Source organism: Callorhinus ursinus, unplaced genomic scaffold (genome assembly GCF_003265705.2).
Source record: "Callorhinus ursinus isolate GAN/ISIS: 27379988/994484 unplaced genomic scaffold, GSC_fseal_2.0 scaffold13, whole genome shotgun sequence".
Lineage (NCBI taxonomy): Eukaryota > Metazoa > Chordata > Mammalia > Carnivora > Otariidae > Callorhinus > Callorhinus ursinus.
The window spans coordinates 37,048,028-37,067,884 of record NW_027397075.1 but is presented as its reverse complement, the minus strand read 5'-3'; the positions used below and the strand labels follow the sequence as shown (position 1 = coordinate 37,067,884).

The following is a 19,857-nucleotide window of genomic DNA, read 5'->3' as shown; positions in this document are numbered from 1 at the left end:
GTTGTTATCTTCAGAACTGGTATTTCAAACAAATGCCACAAAATACAAGAAAGCTAATTAATCATAATTTCACCTAATAGGCCCTGGATAAACTAAAGATAATTTTGTGAAAATGTGAATACTACAAAGTCACAGTAATGGTCAGTATTAATTCAATAACCCAAAAGTTGGGTGACACTTTATCAAACTGGTTCACCTCTGAAAATACAAGGGGGCACTATATAAAGAATTAGTCTGGACACAGGTAACCTGTGAGACTAAACTGAGCAAATTAGGGCATAAAAGTCATCACATCCATAGCTTACTAGAATTCTGAACTGCAGAGTAAGAATTCAAGAGGGGAGACAAACCATGAGAGACTATGGACTCTGAAAAACAAAATGAGGGTTCTAGAGGGGAGGGGGTTGGGAGGAGGGGCTAGCCTGGTGATGGGTATTAAGGAGGGCACGTTCTGCATGGAGCACTGGGTGTTATACGCAAACAATGAATCATGGAACACTACATCAAAAACTAATGATGTAATGTATGGTGATTAACATAATAAAAAAAAAATTCAAGAATTTACACCAAGTTGAGGGTAATAAATAAATCTTTAGAGCAATGTCAAAATGATGTATTACAAGACAGTTAGGTGTGAGTTCTTGATAACAGTGGGTCTCAACTGGCGACACCAGTCAATATTATCCAGCAAACTTTCAAACCTAACATTCCTGGGACCCTTCCCTCGAGATTCTGATTGAGTAGATCTATAATGGTAATGGGGTCTAATAAGCTGCTTTTGTTGAATGATTTCTTTTCATTCTACAAGTTAATTTTATGTGTCAACTTGACTGGGCTACGGAATGCCCAGATAGCTGATTATTTCTAGGTGTGAGGGTGTTTCCAGAAGAGATAAGCATTTGAATCAGACTGAGTAAGATTCCCCTCCCCAGTGCTGGAGGGCCTGAGTAGAACAAAAGGCAGAGGAAGGGCAAATTTGTGCTCCGTATTAAACTGGCACATCCGTCTTCTCCTTCCCTGGTTCTCAGGCCTCAGAGTGAGAGTACGCCGTTGGCCCCTGGCTGTCAGGCCTCTGAAGACTTTGGATTTGGACTGGTACTACACACTGGCTTCCCTGGGACTCCTGCCTGTAGACGGAAGATTGTGGGACTTCTCAGCCTCCACTTGATAGAATACCTCATAATAGGGGCAACCTGGGTGGCTCAGTCGGTTAAGCGTCTGCCTTCGGCTCAGGTCATGATCCCAGGGTCCTAGGATCGAGTCCCACGTCGGGCTCGAGTCTGCTTCTCCCTCTCCCTCTGCCTGCCTCTCTGCCTACTTGTGTTCTCTCTCTGTCAAATAAATAAATAAAATCTTTAAAAAAAAAAAAAGAATACCTCATAATAAATCTTTCTATGTATCTATATATATCCTATTGGCTCCACTCTTCTGGAGGACTCCAATGCACACGCCATTTGAGAACTGTACCTCAGACTTGAACCTACATATCACCTGGAAAGGTTATTAAAATAAAACCTTATTCAGTAAAGGTGAGGTGAGGCATTTCTAACAAGTTGCCGGTAGTGCAGAAGACACTAATCCACGTTGATTGGCCTGGCTTACTCGCAAAGGCCCCATTTTACCCATCCGCTTCTTTCCCAAAGTGAACAAATGTTAAATCAAGTGGAGAAACACATTCTATTTTCTGATCAGCATTACAACCAGGGAGGTAATACTTGATTTAAGCTAAGCAATTCAATTTTTAATATCTGCGTTAGAACATGGAATGTTTAAAACTTATATTAACTAAGACAATAAGAAGTACTGAAAATACGCAGAAATTAGAGTAATTTAAAAGCTTTTTATAAATTGGAACATAAAGAGAAAAATCATATCTGGCGACAGAAAGTTTCAAATAAAAAGAGATTTTTCTGTCTCCAAGACTGACAACATGGATTATCACCCCATCCCAGGATCACAGAAGGGGAAGGTTTCTACTCAATGCTGACTCACCCTTGTGTACAAATTTCACATTTTAGGGCGCCTGGGTGGCTCACGGCTGTTGGTTAAGCAACTGCCTTCGGCTCAGGTCATAATCCTGGATTTCCAGGATCAAGTCCCACTCCCTGCTCGGCAGGGAGTCTGCTTCTCCCTCTGACCCTCACCCCTCTCATGCTCTCTCTCATTCTCTCGCTCTCTCAAATAAATAAATAAAATCTTCAAAAAAATTTTCACATTTTAGATCACATTAAAATACACAAATATTTCATAAATAGCTAATGAAGAACCTAACAATCGATAAACTTCATCATGCAAAAATATGCAGCATTTATATTCCTATATATAGCTGCTGTATTTACAATTAGATTTAAAGAGGAAAAGCAAAAGAACATTTCTCTATGAAAGAAGTCTCACGATGTCAAAGACAACCTGTGTCAGAAAGTTTCATCCCTATTTGTTAACCGAACAAGGCTCAAATTTCAAATCCTTCTTGAAATCAAACCTATACAAATGTCATTGCAAAAATAAATAGGCTGATGCAACAGATGACATCAGCTGGAGTTGTGTTTACAGGTCTATCAATCTTAAAGCATTAAGCCTTGACCTTAAACATCAAGCACTGTGTTGTACTCTTTGTATCTGTGTTAATGTTAAGCAAACTTGGATAGAACTAATAGAACTCCCTAATCTCTCCCTCCCCCAAGATTTATAGCCCTGTACTGAACTAAATTAGGTACCCTGCTAATTAGCCTCACTATGCTCATTACGTCTACCAGGAGTAATTAGTAGCACTTATTTGTAATAATCTAATTACGTTATTTGGGGGAGGGATTCTCATTCACTTAACACAGAACTCCATGAGGGCAAACACACGTACTGATCACTGTGGTAGCCCCAGTGCCTAGCAGGGCACCAATACTTATTGATAGGTTAGGTGGTTGAAGGAATAAATAAATGGATGGTGTCTAAAACACAGTACATAATGTTCACGGATTCATTAACAAGAAAGGGCTTATTTTCTCATTTCTTTGTTACCACATACAGGAAACTCTAAGTAATATAAATCCTGAAGTAGACACTGCAAATTCCACTTACGTCAATAAAGCTCACCTCCAACATGTGCAGCAATTTACACACCAGTGTCACCGATATAATGCGGCTGTGACCAGCACTTAAATCAAAATGTTCCTTTCTATTCTCCTTATCAATTTATTTTTCACCTCTGTACCCTCACACTACCAGCATATGCACTTACAATAAAGAGATGGCATCCCTGCTCTAAAACACTGCATTTGAGTGGTTCCATAGTGTAGTGGTTATCACCTCTGCTTTACACGCAGAAGGTCCTGGGTTCGATCCCCAGTGGAACCACCAACAATGAATTATGGCACACTACATCAAAAAATAATGATGTAATGCATAGTGATTAACACAACATAATAAAATTAAAAAAAACAAAACAAAAAACTAATGATGTAATGTATGGTGACTAACATAATAAAATTTTAAAAAATTATATATAAAACACTGCATTTGTTATTGCATTAACTCGCCTCAAAAAAAAAAATTACAAGTCTCAGGGCGCCTGGGTGGCTCAGTTGTTAAGCGTCTGCCTTCAGCTCAGGTCATGATCTCAGGGTCCCGGGATTAAGTCCTGCATCAAGCTCCCTGCTCTGCGGGAAGCCTGCTTCTCCCTCTCCCGCTCCCCCAGCTTGTGTTCCCTCTCTCACTGTGTCTCTCTCTGTCAAATAAATAAATAACATCTTAAAAAAAAAATATTACAAGTCTCACAGCTGCTGTAGCTCTTACTGATCTCTGAATCAAGTTTGCTTCTTTTTCTTTAGAGCACTGACTAATGAACCTATCGCATGGGCAAAGACTCTATCAATATCGTCATCCTTAGCCACGTGGACTCTGGCAAGTCCACCCCCGCCAGGCATCTAGCTCATCTACAAGCTGGGGAGCACTGATGAAAGAACCACTGAGACGTTCAAGGAGGAGGCAGGAGTGATGAGCAAGGGCTCCTTCAAATATGCCCAGGTGCGGGACAAGCCGAAGGTGGAGGGACAGTGTGGCATCACCACTCCCATCTCCCTATGGAAGTCAGACTAGCCACCATGCCATCGCCATCATCAATGCCCCAGGCCCCAGGGACTTCATCAAGAATGTGACCACTGGACATCAGAGGCCAACTGTGCCGTGCTCATCATGGCGGCAGCACACTCAAGTTCGAAGCTGGCATCTCTGAGAAAGCCAGACCTGTGACCACACACTGAGGCCTACAAGCTGGGCCTGAAGCAGCTTGCAGCTCATGGCAGCCATCAACGACAGCGATGTTATCGAGCCGACCTCTAGCGCCATGCGCTTCCAGATCACTGAGAAGTGAGCAACTGCCTGAAGAAGATCAGCTACAAGCTGGCCGCCGTGGCCTCTGTGCCCATCTCAGGCTGGCACAGCAACAATGTGCCCTGGATGGAAGGTCAAGAGGACAAATGAAACGTCACCAGGGTGACTCTGCTGGAAGTCTCTGGACTCTACCCTCCCACCCAGTCGACAAGCCCCTGAGGCTGCCTCTGCACCATGTGTACAAGATAGGGGGCACTGACTGTGCCCGTGGGCCGGGTGGAGACCGGCTTCCTGAAACCTGGGATGGTGTCATCTTTGTCCCCACCAATGTCACCTGAGCTCAAGTCTGTGGCGATGCCCCACGAGGCCTGTCAGAGGCCTTGCCTGGTTGACAATGTGGGCTCCGACATGAAGCATGTGCCCAAGAAGTGGCCAGAGACAGCAGGAAAGACTGCGGAGGCTGGCTGGGCTATGGCACAGGTGATGGTCCTCAACCACCCCAGGCAGAACCACACTGGCTACGCCCCAGTGCTGGACTGCCACACAGCTCACATCCCCTGAACGGAGGGAAAACACTGACCAGCACTCGGCCAAGAGGCTGGAGGACAACCCAGAGCCCTGAGGCCTGGTGAGGTGGCCCCTGTGCAGACGGCCCCCAGCAAGGCCGTGTGTGTGGAAACCTGAATACCCACGCCTAGGCCATTTTACTGTGCAGGACATGACACAAACAGCGGTCCTTGGAGTTATCAAGGCAGCAGATAAGAAGTCATCCCCTGCCAGCAAGGTCCCCGAGTCCACAGTAGTGAAGCATGTCCTCCACAGTGTCCTCCGCAATCTTCACTATAAAAATTACCCCACATCCTACATATTTACTGAGTAAGGTTAATAAACTTAAATAGCTGGAAAAAAAAAATTAAAAGCCTCACCATTACTAGGTGTCTCTAGGGACTCCTTTGAAGGGCTTCTCTGGTCTTGCTTTTCCTCCGAATTCTCCCTGGACTTTGACAGCCGTTTTCTCAGAGACATCTTCTCTTCGCCCACCATCGTATTATCTAGGAAGGAAGACATAAAAAGCTTTTGTGGGAGAGGAAAACTTTTCCTTTCTTCCCTTCATAGGTTTCTGGGCTGGTCTGATAATCACACTGACATAAGACGGATTAACTATAGAAAAACACATTTAATTTCCTATGTAGGGGAGCCCATAAAAATATGGGACCAAAGCAGGCAACACTGTATCTTTTCAGACAAAGGAACAATAAACGTGTGAAGAATTGCCAAAACAAAGGGATTTGGAGTTGGGGTAGTAAATCACTGAAGAAGTAACAAGGTTTGTTAAACCCAGCCTTCTCAACCCTAAATTCCTTACGTCTGGTGATAGGGATGTCTTCTACCCTCCTGGTACAGGGACGGTATGTTTCACATGGGAGATTTACTTCCTGTTTTCAGGAAGACCAAGGAGGCTCAGAGGGTCCTCCCAGCACTGGATGTTCTTAAGTTACCTTGATTCAAAATAATCAATATGCCAAAGTACATTTTTGGGTGGCATATTTTGCACCCCTTCACTCTGAAGTATCTGACTTAGGCAAATGTCACAATATCACCATATTTAGGGGAGGTGAAAAACATATCCTCTTTTGTTTTACTTTCATCATGGTTAAGCATTTTCTGAGTACAATATACTATAACAAATTCAAAGAAATTAGTCCTTATAAAACAATTGGTTTCAAAGGTCCTTATTTAAACAAAGCCCCCATCCTAAAAGAACAATTTAGTTGAACAAGGCATAAGTATATGAAAAATTCAGAATTAAATAACAGGGGGCGCCTGGGTGGCACAGTTGTTTGAGCGTCCAACTCTTGGTTTCAGCTCAGGTCATGATCTCAGAGTCATGAGACTGAGCCCCAAATCAGGTTCCATGCTCAAAAGGAAGTCTGCTTGAGTATCTCTTTCTCCCCTCTCCAATAAATAAATAAATCTTTAAAAAAAAATAATTAGATAATAGAAGGTAAGTACAAAGATGCTACAAAGTAGGGAAGAATTAACAGTCAAGTCAATGGTAAAAACAATACCTGAAGTTCAGAGAGAAAAGAGCTCATGAAGAGATGCAAAGGTTTCATAGAAAAGAAGGTATTTGAACTGAGTCCTGAAGGATGAGAACAGACCACTCCACACATGAGACAGGGTTAAAACCAGGTCCTTCCAAGCCCTGTCGGGGGACCATGACTAATCAGACTACTTTAGTAGAGGACAAGAAACAAGCTTTTGTTGAGTAGCCAAAAGTTACAGGACTCCACTGGGTGCTTTACATTTTCTCATCTAATCTTCATTAACTCTGCAAAAAAGATGTTATTAATCGCAGATCATATATTAAAAAAAAGGCTCAAACTGTACTGTCAATGCCCTCTGCCCACACACCAGGAACATACCTATAGTTGAACAAGTTGAATTTATTAAGAACACACACCAAGGGAAACTATGGGGAATCTCAGAATATCAAAAATGACTTACTTCGGACTTGGGAATTGGCTAGGTGATTTTTTGGAAGAGTTCAAAGAAGGGGGTTCACTCTAGTTGGGTACTGTCAGAAAGTGGGAACAATTCTATGACTGGGTATATCAACAAATCTCTTTAGGGAGGCTAAAGCTGTAACCAGTAGAATAGCAATAATCATTCACATTACAGCCTGGAGAGAGGGATGTTGGCTATTTTGTGACTTGGACAATGTTCATGTTTTGTCTAGGTCAAGACATGATTATGGCACGTTCTTATTTTTGTCTTCATTCATTCTGGTCACAGCAGAGCCTTGTCGGATGCTGATATTCAATGAAATTGTTTATGCTCAACACAAGAACACCAGGAAGACCCAGGCGTTAAGTGCCAGGCTAGTTCACAACATCAAGGCCAGCTGACGGTACCAGCACAGCTCCAGGATGCCAAGGGCTGCTCTTCTGCTCTTGACAGTAACTTGCCCAAGACCACACAGGGCCAGATTTGGTGAACCTGGGTCAGATCCAAACGACAAACATCATTAACTCTGAATTTTTTTTAAGTTGGTAACAGAGAAATGGGATAAGGGCAAAGACTAGAAAGGAGAGCCAGAGTTAAACTATAAAGGTCTAAGAAAGGAGGATTTTTTTTCAGCTAGGCAGTGGTGAGCTATTCTAAGCACTAAAAAATAGGATCACAAATTTTAGGCATATCAATATCAATACAGTACAAGGTTGACTGACTCCAAAGCAGTGTATGACTATGTTTTCATTAGTCTGAGGCAAAAAGAAAAATAATGAAGTCCTCACCACATAATTTTTAAAGCTACATATTCTTAAATTCTAATATTATGGCCTTTCTAAACTTTTAAAATGTCCTTTCCAGTATGAAATGTAGTACATGGTGAGTTTGTTTTCTTAAGTATCACTCCTTAGCAATGTAAACATCTGACTAATCTAGATCATTTCCCTTCTAATTTTTTCAGAAATCAAACAAATGAAACAATTATGGATCAGGTTGAAATTTTAGGAGACCAGTTAGATCCAATTCAGAGGGACCTAGGAAAGAGGTCAGGGCAACTGATGAAGTTGAAAGTGCTTTGTTAACAGTGGCAGAGGAAGCCAGAAGAGCATCTAACCTCTCCAACAGAAAAGAGAAGTGATTGGGCGCCTGGGTGGCTCAGTTGGTTAAGCAACTGCCTTCGGCTCAGGTCATGATCCTGGAGTCCCGGGATCGAGTCCCACATCGGGCTCCCTGCTCGGCAAGGAACCTGCTTCTCCCTCTGGCCCTCACCCCTCTCACGTACTCTCTCTCTCATTCTCTCTCAAATAAATAAATAAATCTTTAAAAAAGAAAAGAGAAGTGACAACAGACAACAAAACTCTGGGGGATGCGCTCAAAGTAAGACAGCAAGAAGTAGAGAAGAAATCAGGGAAGAAAGCAATAGAGATACAAAGATGCACAAAAGAACCAGGATGTTTCAAGAGGCCTGGGTGGCTCAGTCGGTTAAGTGTCTGCCTTTGGCTCCGGTCATGATCCCAGGGTCCTGGGATCGAGTCCCGCATTGGGCTCCCTGCTCAGCGGGGAGCCTGCTTCTCCCTTTGCCTGCCGCTCCCCCTGCTCATTCTCTCTGACAAATAAAATCTTTAAAAACAAAAAAACGAAGATGTTTCAAAAAGGAAGGAATTATACAGGGGGTAATGAGGAATTAAAAAATAAGGACTGTACTTTTTTGCATCTGAAAAGGGACGTGACAGGGACTATACTTTTGCATGTTTATGTGCTTCATGTGTATTTTAATCTCAATATAATCTGTAAGGCAGATATGTTATTTTATTCCCCAAATACGGTCTTTGGTCACCATGTCTCTCCCTATAGTCTTTCCCATTTCTAGAACGTGGTTTCCCCTGTGCCCTTTATCTAGCTAACCCGACCAGCCCAGCAAAGTAAGGGTCACAGCTGCAGCAGTAGGAACGCCAGTAACAACACAGCTTTGATTTAATGAGCAGCTATTATGTACCTACAGACACTGCACTGCCAAGTCCTTTACGCTGTCAATCTTTACAACCGCAGGTGGCAGGTATTAGCCTCATTTTACAGGTGAGAGAAATATAGTTCAGAAGGAATTTAACTTGCCTGAATCATATAATTCTCCAACAGCAGAACTGAGATCCAACACGAAACCCAGGGATTCCACAGCCTAGCCTGTAATCAGCAGATGACCTCGAATGACCTCCCATGCTGAGGTTTCTCTAACCACCATCTCTCATGTCACCCCCTTCTCTGCGGTCCCACTACACTCAGAGACACTATCTGCCTCTTACACTAAGCATAAGCTTCTCCAAGACTGGGATGAAATGGCATTTTCTCTTTGAAACCCTCAAATCCAGGGGGGGAGTATCTGGGAGCATGACAGGCATGCAGTAGTACAGAGCTATCAGTTAACAGGACCAGTTATTCTCACAGGATACAGTGCTCCTCACAGATAATCAGGAGGAAAACATGCTGGGAGGATGACAACAAGCATCATCTTTACTGTGAACAGCTTTCTACATCCTACTCATCAAGATCTATGACAACTGTTGGGGCGCCTGGGTGGCTCAGTCATTAAGCATCTGCCTTCGGCTCAGGTCATGGTCCCAGGGTCCTGGAATCGAGCCCCGCGTTGGGCTCCCTGCTTGGCGGGAAGCCTGCTTCTCCCTCTCCCACTCCCCCTGCTTGTGTTCCCTCCTCTCTGTCTCTCTGTCAAATAAATAAATAAAACATTTAAAAAAAAAAAAGATCTATGACAACTGTTCTTAATCAGGGGTGGGGAGGGGTCCCCTAGACTTCTAAGGGTATGCAAAAACTTCAAATATTTCAGTGACTGAAATTACACATTTTATCACATAAAGCAGGTTGTACAGGCTGACTAAAACAATGTTACTTTGCTTTTGGCTGATACTATATCATGCTGATTACATTGTCGATTAAAAGCACTATGTCAACATGATTACACATTGATTAAAAGCACTAATTAATGGGGCGCCTGGGTGGCTCAGTCAGTTGAACGTCCGACTCTTGGTCTCAGCTTAGGTCTTGATCTCAGGGTCACTGAATTCAGGCCCCGCCGTGGGCTTCACGCTAGTTGTGGAGCCTACTTTAAAAAAGGTGAAAAAAATACTTAATAAAAGGGGCTCCTGGGTGGCTCAGTCTGTTAAGTGTCTGCCTTTGGCTCAGGTCATGATCCCAGGGTCCTGAGATCGAGTCCTGCATCGGGCTCCCTGCTCTGCAGGGAGTCTGCTTCTCCCTCTCCCTCTGCTCCTCCCTCTCCCTCTGCTCCTCCCTCTGCTCGTGCTCTCGCTCTCTAAAAAAAATACTTAATAAAACAAACAAGTTTGACAAATAAATGCTGTTTAACAGGCAAAAAAAAAAAAAAATTAAGCTCGGGTAAGCTACAGAATGAAAACATTAAGAGAGTTCTTGGCGATGAGACTAGGAGCCAACAACCCAGTCTAGAGAAGAAAGCCTTCTTTCAAAAGCTAAAACACAGGTACTGAGCCTGCACAATTACACCGCCATAGTTTAAATCTACTTATTTGAGAAGTGAATACTAACTTCTTTGGCCTCAATATCCTCTACTTTGCAGGAAGTTGAGAATTTCAAAGGCACAGGATTTGGTATCCGAACACTAAGAGGTAGTTTACACCCCTGCTCCGTCATATAGCTGTGTCCTCGGTAAATCCTCCAACCTCTCTGCATCTGTTTCCTCACCTAGAACATGAAGATAAATACTACTGCACCGAGCTACAACAAAAGAAGACAATATATACTAAAGTGCCATCGTTATTAATAACCAAGTTTGCAAAATTAACCAAGTAATCTGACACCTACATATCTACCTCCTATATGATAAATGGCAGTCAAACAAACCATATCATCCCTCAAATTCTACTGTGTTTGTTTTTATGATGTACTAGATAAGGGCAAATAAAGGGCCATATTTATATACTTTCTCAAATGCAGCTCAAACACCATGCTTCCAAGAAAATATTAACAAATTTTATTATTGTCATATATACAGATGTTAGGAAGGACAAAATACTTAAAATGGTTCACCTCAGGGCACCTGAGTGGCACAGTTGGTTAGGCGTCTGCCTCTTGGTTTCAGCTTAGGTCATGATCTCAGGGTCGTGAAATTGAGCCCTACAGCAGGCTCCTTGCTCAGTGCAGAATCTACTTGGGGTTCTCTCTCCCTCTCCCTCTGCCCTTCCACCCCATGCTCTCATGCTTGCGCTCTCTCTCTCTCTCTCTGGAGTAAATAAATCTTTAAAAAAATAGCTCACCTCAATTTTGATCAAATCCTCAGACCATGTGAATCATTAGATTATGAGGGTATATCTGAACCTCATTCACTTCCCCACCACCACTAATTTTTCTACACTTTAACTTCAACATCTATGTACAAAGATCCATCCAATACACTGGCCTCCCAGCTCCTTGACTGTCTCCAAAAAGCTGTTCTTATGTTCCAGTCATACCTTCCCCAAGAACTTACTGTTAACCAACAACTGCGCCATGTCCATAATTCTGATTCCCAGCAACTGAACCACTGACGTTCCCTCCAATTCCATTCTCGCAGTCTTCCCCATCTCAGTTAATGGGACTAGCAGTCACTCTGCCCAGATTTGAAAAAAAACCTAGGAGTCATCCTTTATTCTTGACCTCCCCTTATCCAATCCAAAAGCAAATCCATCTTACTCTGCCTTCAAACTAAATCCCCAACTGTGAGGTCTTCTCACCACACCCACCACTTTCACCAGAGTCTAAGCACAGTCCTCTCTCACCGTAGTAGCCTCCTAACTGGTCCGGTCCGTCTTCATTTTCTCCCTTCTCTCTATTTTTTAACACAGCACCCAGACTGATCCTTCTAAGATAAGTCAGAGCAAGTCATCCCCCTCATCAAAACCCTCCAAACAGTGGATTTTGTTTTAAGTCCTCACCATTGTCTAGTAACTCTTCCATGGTCTGCCACTCACCTCCCTGCCCCTTCCCCAGCACCCTCCACTTCCCACAACTCTCTCACTTGCTCCGCTCTAATTACTTTGGCCTTCTGCTGTTTCTTGGACAAGCCAAGCTCATTCCTACTCACAGGTCTTTGCTATTTCCTCTGTCTGGAGTATCTCCTCCAGATACTCTCAAGGCTCTCTCCTTCACTTCATCAAAGTTCTCTGCTCAAACATTCCCTCCTCGGGGACTCCCCCCTCTACCCTGACTAAACACTCTTGCACCCTCTTACTCTCTTATCCCTTACTTTTTCTTCAGAGCACTTATTGCCCAGCACATTATAGCATTTATTGTCTGTCAACCCCCCAAAACTAGAATCACCCAAGAAAAGTAGAATTTTGTCTTGTTCATTATTTTCTCCAAGTATCTAGAACCATGCCTGGAACACCCTGCACTTAATACACCTTTATTAAGTGGATAAAGTATTACCAAGCATTTTCACATATGTTAAGGGAATGAAACAATGGTCCTTCACGTGTCCGCGAAGAACATGAGTTGAAGTGATGTTCACTTTTATTTCTAACTTCACCTATTAACACTAAAAGATAAATATAAAACAGTTTATGAGGACATTTACCTACCTTGGGATTTAAATTATCTATATACATACACATAAAAATGCTGTTCTAGAGCTTCAGACTTCTCATCAGCATCTGCTTTCAGGACCCAGTTCTAAACTTAGGTTGCCTGAGAGACTCTGAAAAACCATTTTCTTACAAATGCCATGCCCTTTACTCCACTAGAAAAATCTCTCAAACTTGAGAGATTATTCTCCTGAAATGATTCAAATAATTAGAAATACATTAAGAATTGTGAGTTCCCTTTAGTGGGTACTTAGTATTTGCTATACTCTCTGATAAGACCTTGTGCACATTCGTGTACATTCCCTCCTTTAATCCTAAAAATAACCCTATGAGGGAGGTAATCCTGTCTGGCATCTTCAAACACAAAAAGGCAGTGACTGCCAGAGGCATAACTGTAGACGACAGTAAAGAAACTGTATGTAGGGCGCCTGGGTGGCTCAGTTGGTTAAGCGACTGCCTTCGGCTCAGGTCATGATCCAGGAGTCCCTGGATCGAGTCCTGCATCGGGCTCCCTGCTCGGCAGAGAGTCTGCTTCTCCCTCTGACCCTCCCCCCTCTCATGTGCTCTCTCTCTCTATTCTCTCCGTCTCAAATAAAAAAAATTTTAAAAAAAATCTTTAAAAGAAACTGTATGTAAAGAAACTTTAATATATTTTTTTAAGCTTTTATTTGTCAGAGAGAGTGAGCGAGTGGAGCACGCACAAGCAGGGAGAGGGGCAGAAGGAGAGGTAGGCTCCCCACTGAGCAGGGAGCCCGATGAGGGACTGGATCCCAGGACTCTGGGATCAAGACCTAAGCCAAAGGCAGCCACTTAAGCAACCGAGCCACCCTGGCATCCGAAGAAAGAAAACTTTAAAAGTAGGAATCAACATTAAAAAGAGAGAGCAAGAGCAGGTCTTTCAGTGAAGGACCAAAAGGGTTATGCTTCCTATAAGGCCCGTAAAACATCACTGTATCAAATTAGACCTTAAAAGTTCATGATCTAATGACCCTGGCACCTTAAAAAGGTTATGCTAATTTAAACTTATAAGGCAGGAAAAAACTTTTTAATTTGCATTGAAAAAATTTTTTAAGTTCTGACAAAAGGTATATGCCAAGTATCTGAAAATTCATGTAGATTAAGCATCTCTTTCTACTATATTAGATAAATGTGTTGCAATAATACAGAGGTCTACCCCATTACACTGTTCACATGCACACGCACGTGCATGCACACACATATGGATATACACACCCTGTATCCAAAGAAGGTGTAACAAACCATTTCGGGAAGTCAAACAAGTCCTCATGGAGGAGGTGATATTAGAGCCAGAGTTCAAAGAAGAAACAGAAGTTTCTAGATATCAAAACAGGATGGGAAGGAGAGCACTCTTTGAAAAACCTAAGTTCAGACCTTGGTGATGGATTCACTATTTCAAATATTTTATTGAGGTCTACTACAGTACCAAACCCTGGGATGCAAAAGTGACTACATAACAGCCTGTGCCCTCAAAGAGTGAAAATCTAGTGGGCAAAAGACATAAAAACATAATTGTAACACCTAGCAGTATTACAGAACAGTAACTGAGATGTACAGGGTATTAAAGAAATACAGGCCTGGCGCCCAAAAGAACTTAGGGGCAATTAAGAAAGGTTTCCTGAAGAAAGTAAAATCTAGGGGTGCCTGGGTGGCTCAGTCGTTAAGCATCTGCCTTCAGCTCAGGTCATGATCCCAGGGTCCTGGGATAGAGCCCCGCATCGGGCTCCCTGCTCGGCGGGGAGCCTGCTTCTCCCTCTTCCACTCCCCCTGCTTGTGTTCCTGCTCTCGCTCGCTCTCTGTCAAATAAATAAAATCTTTAAAAAAAAAAAAAAAAGTAAAATCTGGGTTAAATCTTAAAGGAAGAGAAGGTGTAAGGTTGGAGAACAGGGTACATGGAAGGGTATGAACAAAAGGTCAAGGACCCTCAGGGACTGATTAAAAGGAGTTTGCAATTTAACACACAAACAAGGAGCTACAGAGGTTTTAAACAAGAGGCTGGGGGCGCCTGACAGGCTCAGTCGGTGTAGCATGCGACTCTCGATCTCGGGTTGTGAGTTCAAGCGCCACGTTGGGTGCTGAGATTACTTAAAAAAAAAAAAAAATCTTTTAAAAAGTATAGAAAAAATAAACAAGAGCGTGACTTGATATTTGTCTTTTAGTTAAGATAATTGAGGCAACAACGTGGAGGATGAGAGATTGGCAAGGACAATTAGCACACACACAGAAAAGATAAGGGCCTGAAATAAGGCTCAAACGGCATGTCATTATTAAATGAACAAATGATTTCACAAATTAGAGATAAGGGAGATAAATTTACAAGCATTAGCTGAGGCATCTAGGATATCCAGGTGGCTATATCCAGAAGGCATCTGGAAATATAGATCCAGAGTTTTCTGAACTCAGCTAAGGTTATGGGTGTGCCATTAAGCTAAGCAACTACAGGTGGAAAAAGGTGTAGATAAGATCAGTACGATGTGCCTGTGGGTCAGCCAAGTGATGATGAAAAAGCAGACAGGTGAACGTACAAGTCTGGACTAGAGACGAAGATCTGGATTCATCAGTGGCAGCAGCTACGGCCAAGGCACAGGAAGGAAATCTCCCGGGGAGAGACCATATATCAAGAAATAACTTAGGAAGTAATAAAACTAACATTTCCCTAGTACTTACTATGGTTCATTCAATCCTCACAACAATCTATGCAGTAGATACTATTATCCCATATTACAGGTTAAGTAATTTTCCCAATATTACAAGACACTTAAAGAACAGTGAAAATGCAAGGCCTAGGAGTGATTAGAGAACTGGGAGCAAGCCATATTAGAAATCCAGTTAGAAGATTCAAGAAGTTATCTGATCAATATCATAGAAAATTCAAGAAAGACAAAAAAAAAGAAAAGAAAGGAGGGTGAGACCTAGAATATTTCACAATTTGGGGACATTAATAGTTACAATTTACTTGTACAGTGTTTCAGGAAGGACAAAAATATACTGGATTGGGTTGCAAAATGAGCTGAGGAAGTAAAAACAGTAATCATAAGACTAGTCTCTCAAAAGGTCCAACAATAAAGGAAGCAGGAACTAATGTTTACTAAGCCATAACATTTACAGTGCTGGGCAGCAGGGCAGGTGCACCACATACCTCACCTAACATTTGCATTTTAAAAGATGCAAAAGATTTTGGAAACACTATAAAGCCTGTTCAAAGTCACACAGCCAGTAAGTGGCAATGGAAACATTTACACTCAAGGTGACATAAAGCTGACCAGAGAGCTATTTTAAAATACAACATACAGAATGGAAAATTATTTAAGATTCCAATCTGTGCATTGGTTTTGTAATGTTCGGTGTGATAGTATCTAATTTGCCTTAAGAAAGCAACACAAGGGGCACCTGGGTGGCTTGGTCCAGTAAGCGTCTGCCTTCAGCTCTGGTCATGATCCTGGGGTCCTGGGATCGAGCCCAGCATCGGGCTCCCTGCTTAGCGGGGAGCCTGATTCTCCCTCTCTGCCTCTCTCTCGCTCTTTCAAATAACTAAAATTTTTTAAGATTTTATTTATTTGTCAGAAAGACAGAGCGACAGAGCGAGAGCGCACAAGCAGGGGGAGCGGCGGGCAGAGGGAGAAGCAGGCTCCCCGCTGAGCAAGGAGCCCGACGTAGAACTCGATCCCAGGACCCCGGGATCATGACCCGAGCCAAAGGCAGATGCATTTAACCGACTGAGCCACCCAGGCATCCCTAAATAAAATCTTAAAAAAAAAGAAAGCAACACAAAATTGACTTGAGAACAAATGAACCGTGTTGGGAAGAATGTCAACTTTAGCCTACCTGCAGTGTACCTATTAAAAAAGCTTTCAGGGGCGCCTGGGTGGCTCAGTTGGTTAAGCAACTGCCTTCAGCTCAGGTCATGATCCTGAAGTCCCAGGATGGAGTCCCGCAGCAGGCTCCCCGCTTCTCCCTCTGACCCTCCCCCCTCTTGTGCTCTCATTCTCTCTCTCTCAAATAAAAATAAACAAATAGGTAGATAAACAAACAAGCAAGCAAGCTTTCAGGGATGCCTGAAAAGTGAGTTAAGTGTCTGCCTTGGGCTCAGGTCATGATTCCAGGGTCTTAGGATCAAGTTCCACATCAGGCTCCTTGCTCAGCGGGGAGCCTGCTTCTCCCTCTGCCTGCCACTCCCCCTGCTTTGTGCGCTCTCTCTCTCTCTCTGACAAATTAAAAAAGGCTTAAAAAAAAAGCTTTGAAAAGAACCTATAAATCTATAAAACAAACAGAGTAACCAACTTACTCTCAGTGACCAACTTTGCTATGTCATTCTCACCTTCAGTGAAGGAAAAGAGAACAATTGCAGATAAATTTACAATTCAAAAGATGGTTTCTCCCCTTCCCTTCCCAGCAGACTTAACCAAGTACAACCCTACAACACTTATATATATATCATTAAGTCATTAAGTCAATTAGCTAAACTAAAGAACCCAAATTTCATTCACATCTGTACGGTCAATATAATTTACCCTATGTGATAAATTTCAAAACAAAACATGTCATTAACTGGCTTTTGTTAAAAACTTTTTTCCATTTCCTTCCCAAAAGGAACAGGCACTCTTTCCTAGTTAACATTTTCCATTCAAACAAGTTCCTTCCTCTGTTCTTCAACTCATTCAATTCTTTCATTGTGCCAGGTGCTAGGCCAGACTCTGGGAATTAAGACATAAATAAGATGCACTAGCCCAGCCTTCATGAAATGTACATGCTAGCAGAAGAAACAAAGCATCTAAGTGACAAACATTACACTGCTGCTAAGGAAAACCAAGTACTAGGAGGGCTTCACAGAGACAGGTTGGATTTCCTACAGTGATATTTGAGGAACGTGTTGGATTTGGGTAAAGGAGAGAATGGCGCATTACAGGTGGAGGAAACACCTAAAGACCATGAGATAGTAAAGAGACTTTCTGAGAACAAAAATACAACCAATGTGGCTTGAGCCTAGAGAGCCAGGAGGAAAGTGGCCCAAAATGAAATGGAGAAGAGGGGCAGCAGTATTTTGGTCTTTATTCGAGGAGAATGTGAAATGTTTTGAGAGTTCTAAGCATGTGAGGCATTGAGACACGTGCATTTTTAAACGATTACTCTTGAATATTATCAGAATTCCTCCCAAAAGCCATTCTCGTGCTTATACAACACACAAACTTGCCCAACAAGTCATTCATGGAGATTACCCACATAAAGGGGGACAAAAAACCGCTTCAAGTTGAATTCTATGTCAAAGGAAGATACTCTGAAAAAAAGTAGTTTAAACAATGGCAGCGACTTAGAAAGTGACCACTGAACTTCATCTACATATAAATACGAAAAATAGCGTTTACAGTTGTGTCTCGGTTACAAATAACTTCTAATACACGCATCAGAGAAACTGAATGGCTATTAACACTTAACAGTGACAGAAAATTACACTTTACTATTTAAGAGCTTGATTAGAGGCTTTGGTGCCCAGACAGCTTTCTATGTCTTGAGGTGCCATCTACCCCTTCACACACTTTTTTCCTAAATCAATTCCAGACTTCCTTAGCCCATTTTTGGTTTCGCTTTTTAAATAAAATGTCTTCTGATTCATAACTTTCTTTACTACCAGCTTGAGAGATGCCACAGGATCTGGGGGGCACGTAACAAACCTCCAAGGTTTAAAGGGCTGCCAGGCACGCGGGCGCCCCACGGTAACTTTCCCGCCCTCCCCATCCCCCAAACTCCTCAGGACTCGCGGAGCCTCCCCCTCCCGCGGCTCCCGGCCGCCTCCTCCGCCCTTTGGCCCAGGGCAAGGCCAGGCCCGCCGGGCCGGAGATGCAGCCGCCCACTTCTTTCCCCTTCCTCTCCGGCTGAGGCGGGTGGACCCAGGCGGGAAGTGAAGAGCGGATCGGGGAGCATGAGCACTACCTGGGGCCGGAGCCCGACAGCGCGGACCTCGTCAAGAAAGGCAAAGCCGGGTAGCCCCCACCGCGCGGCTGGTAAAAGGATGGGCGTCGGGGAGCTCTCCAGGTGCCCAAAGCCAGCAGCGCAGCCAGCCCCGCAGCCAGCGAAGATAAAGCGCCCCACTCCCGGGCCCCGCCGCCCCCAGCCTCGCAGCCCGCTACGCAGCGTCACGCGCACGGCCCGCGCGGGCTCGGGATTTCATTGGCGGTCCCCGTCGCCGCCAGGCTCCGCCCACCGCCCACGGCCGCCCCGCCCCTTTCCGGGCCCGCGGGTACCCAGGACCTGAGCGCCCACCTGGCACCGGCGCTCAGAGTCCAGACCTACGCGCGAGGCGGTCGTGATACCGTTTTGCGCCAGCGATCCAATGTGCGGCAGAGAGTAGCCTGAGATAACTTCCTACAAGTCCGAAACGGCACCCGGCATGATAGCTCCGGGCCGGCGAGTCTGGAGCCTTTTCCAGAGACTCGCAGAAGCCGCCTCTAGAACCGTGGATCTTTAAAGTTGGAACTGACCCTCTAGGAACAAAATTGAAGCACTAGCCGGCAGTGTTCATCATGGGATGCTTTAATGCTTTGTAAACTATACTTGACTGTGTCCTTCAGCATAGGCGAACTAGATAAGGAACCAGTGAAATGATGGGGTAATTAAGAAATTAACAAGGAGACTTCGTAATCAAAGGAAAAATAATGATGCAGAGAGATTTAGGACGTAGATTAGCTGCAACAGTTAATCCGATTTTGCGAAGGCAAAGATGTAGGTGAATTTAAAGTAAAAGTAGGTGAAAAGGGAATGATGAGAGCAGCAGAGACTGAAGGGTCACAAAGAGCCTGCAAACCAATGCGAGCTAACCTAGCCTGCCTAATGACTGCAACCCTACTCCAAACAAGCTGAGAGGGCCACCCAGGACCCTGTCAAGCTACCCTGAACAAATGGATCACCTTTGCTTGAACTGACTACTCTGTGAACCTTTAAACAAAGAGAATTTGTACAAGTTACCCTTGCAGCACTGTTCACCCCAAAGTGGAACTGCCCTCAACAGTAAGTCAAATTCAGAACTGGCAATCATTGGCAGACTTTACAGTTTGCCTCATGTACCATTGTGACTCCTGCCTGCCAACTAGATGGCAAAAGGAGCTGGTAGATCTCGTGGCCTCTGTGCTTCACCTCTTCCCTCCCACCAGTTAAAGAGCAGTAGGAACAGAGGGATTCACTTCTGTTCGGACTGCTGGCCACTTCATATATATGCCTATAAGACTGTTGTCTTTTCCTTTATTTCATTTATTTATTTTTTAAAAATGCCTTTTTTTAAATTCCAGCATAGGGCGCCTGGGTGGCTCAGTTGGTTAAGCGACTGCCTTCGGCTCAGGTCATGATCCTGGAGTCCCGGGATGGAGTCCCGCATCGGGCTCCCTGCTCAGCAGGGACTCTGCTT

The 19,857-nt window shown here is 43.6% G+C and overlaps 1 protein-coding gene and 1 non-coding gene across 2 annotated transcripts in view; one reads left to right on the top strand and one right to left on the bottom strand.

The window, feature by feature from the left end:
• The window catches only part of SOAT1 (sterol O-acyltransferase 1), a 69,697-nt gene extending 50,665 nt beyond the window's left edge, over positions 1–19,032 (bottom strand). Inside the window, exons 1-2 of the mRNA XM_025877790.2 lie at positions 18,390–19,032; positions 5,253–5,378 (exon numbers count right to left, since the gene is read on the bottom strand). Coding sequence (XP_025733575.1) covers positions 5,253–5,370 — 118 coding nt within the window. The 5' untranslated portion in view covers positions 5,371–5,378; positions 18,390–19,032. The remainder of the gene's footprint in view (positions 1–5,252; positions 5,379–18,389) is intronic.
• TRNAV-UAC (transfer RNA valine (anticodon UAC)) lies at positions 3,279–3,351 on the top strand. The gene has a single exon. It is a non-coding gene; the product is annotated as a tRNA-Val (tRNA).
• Positions 19,033–19,857: the final 825 nt, after the last annotated feature.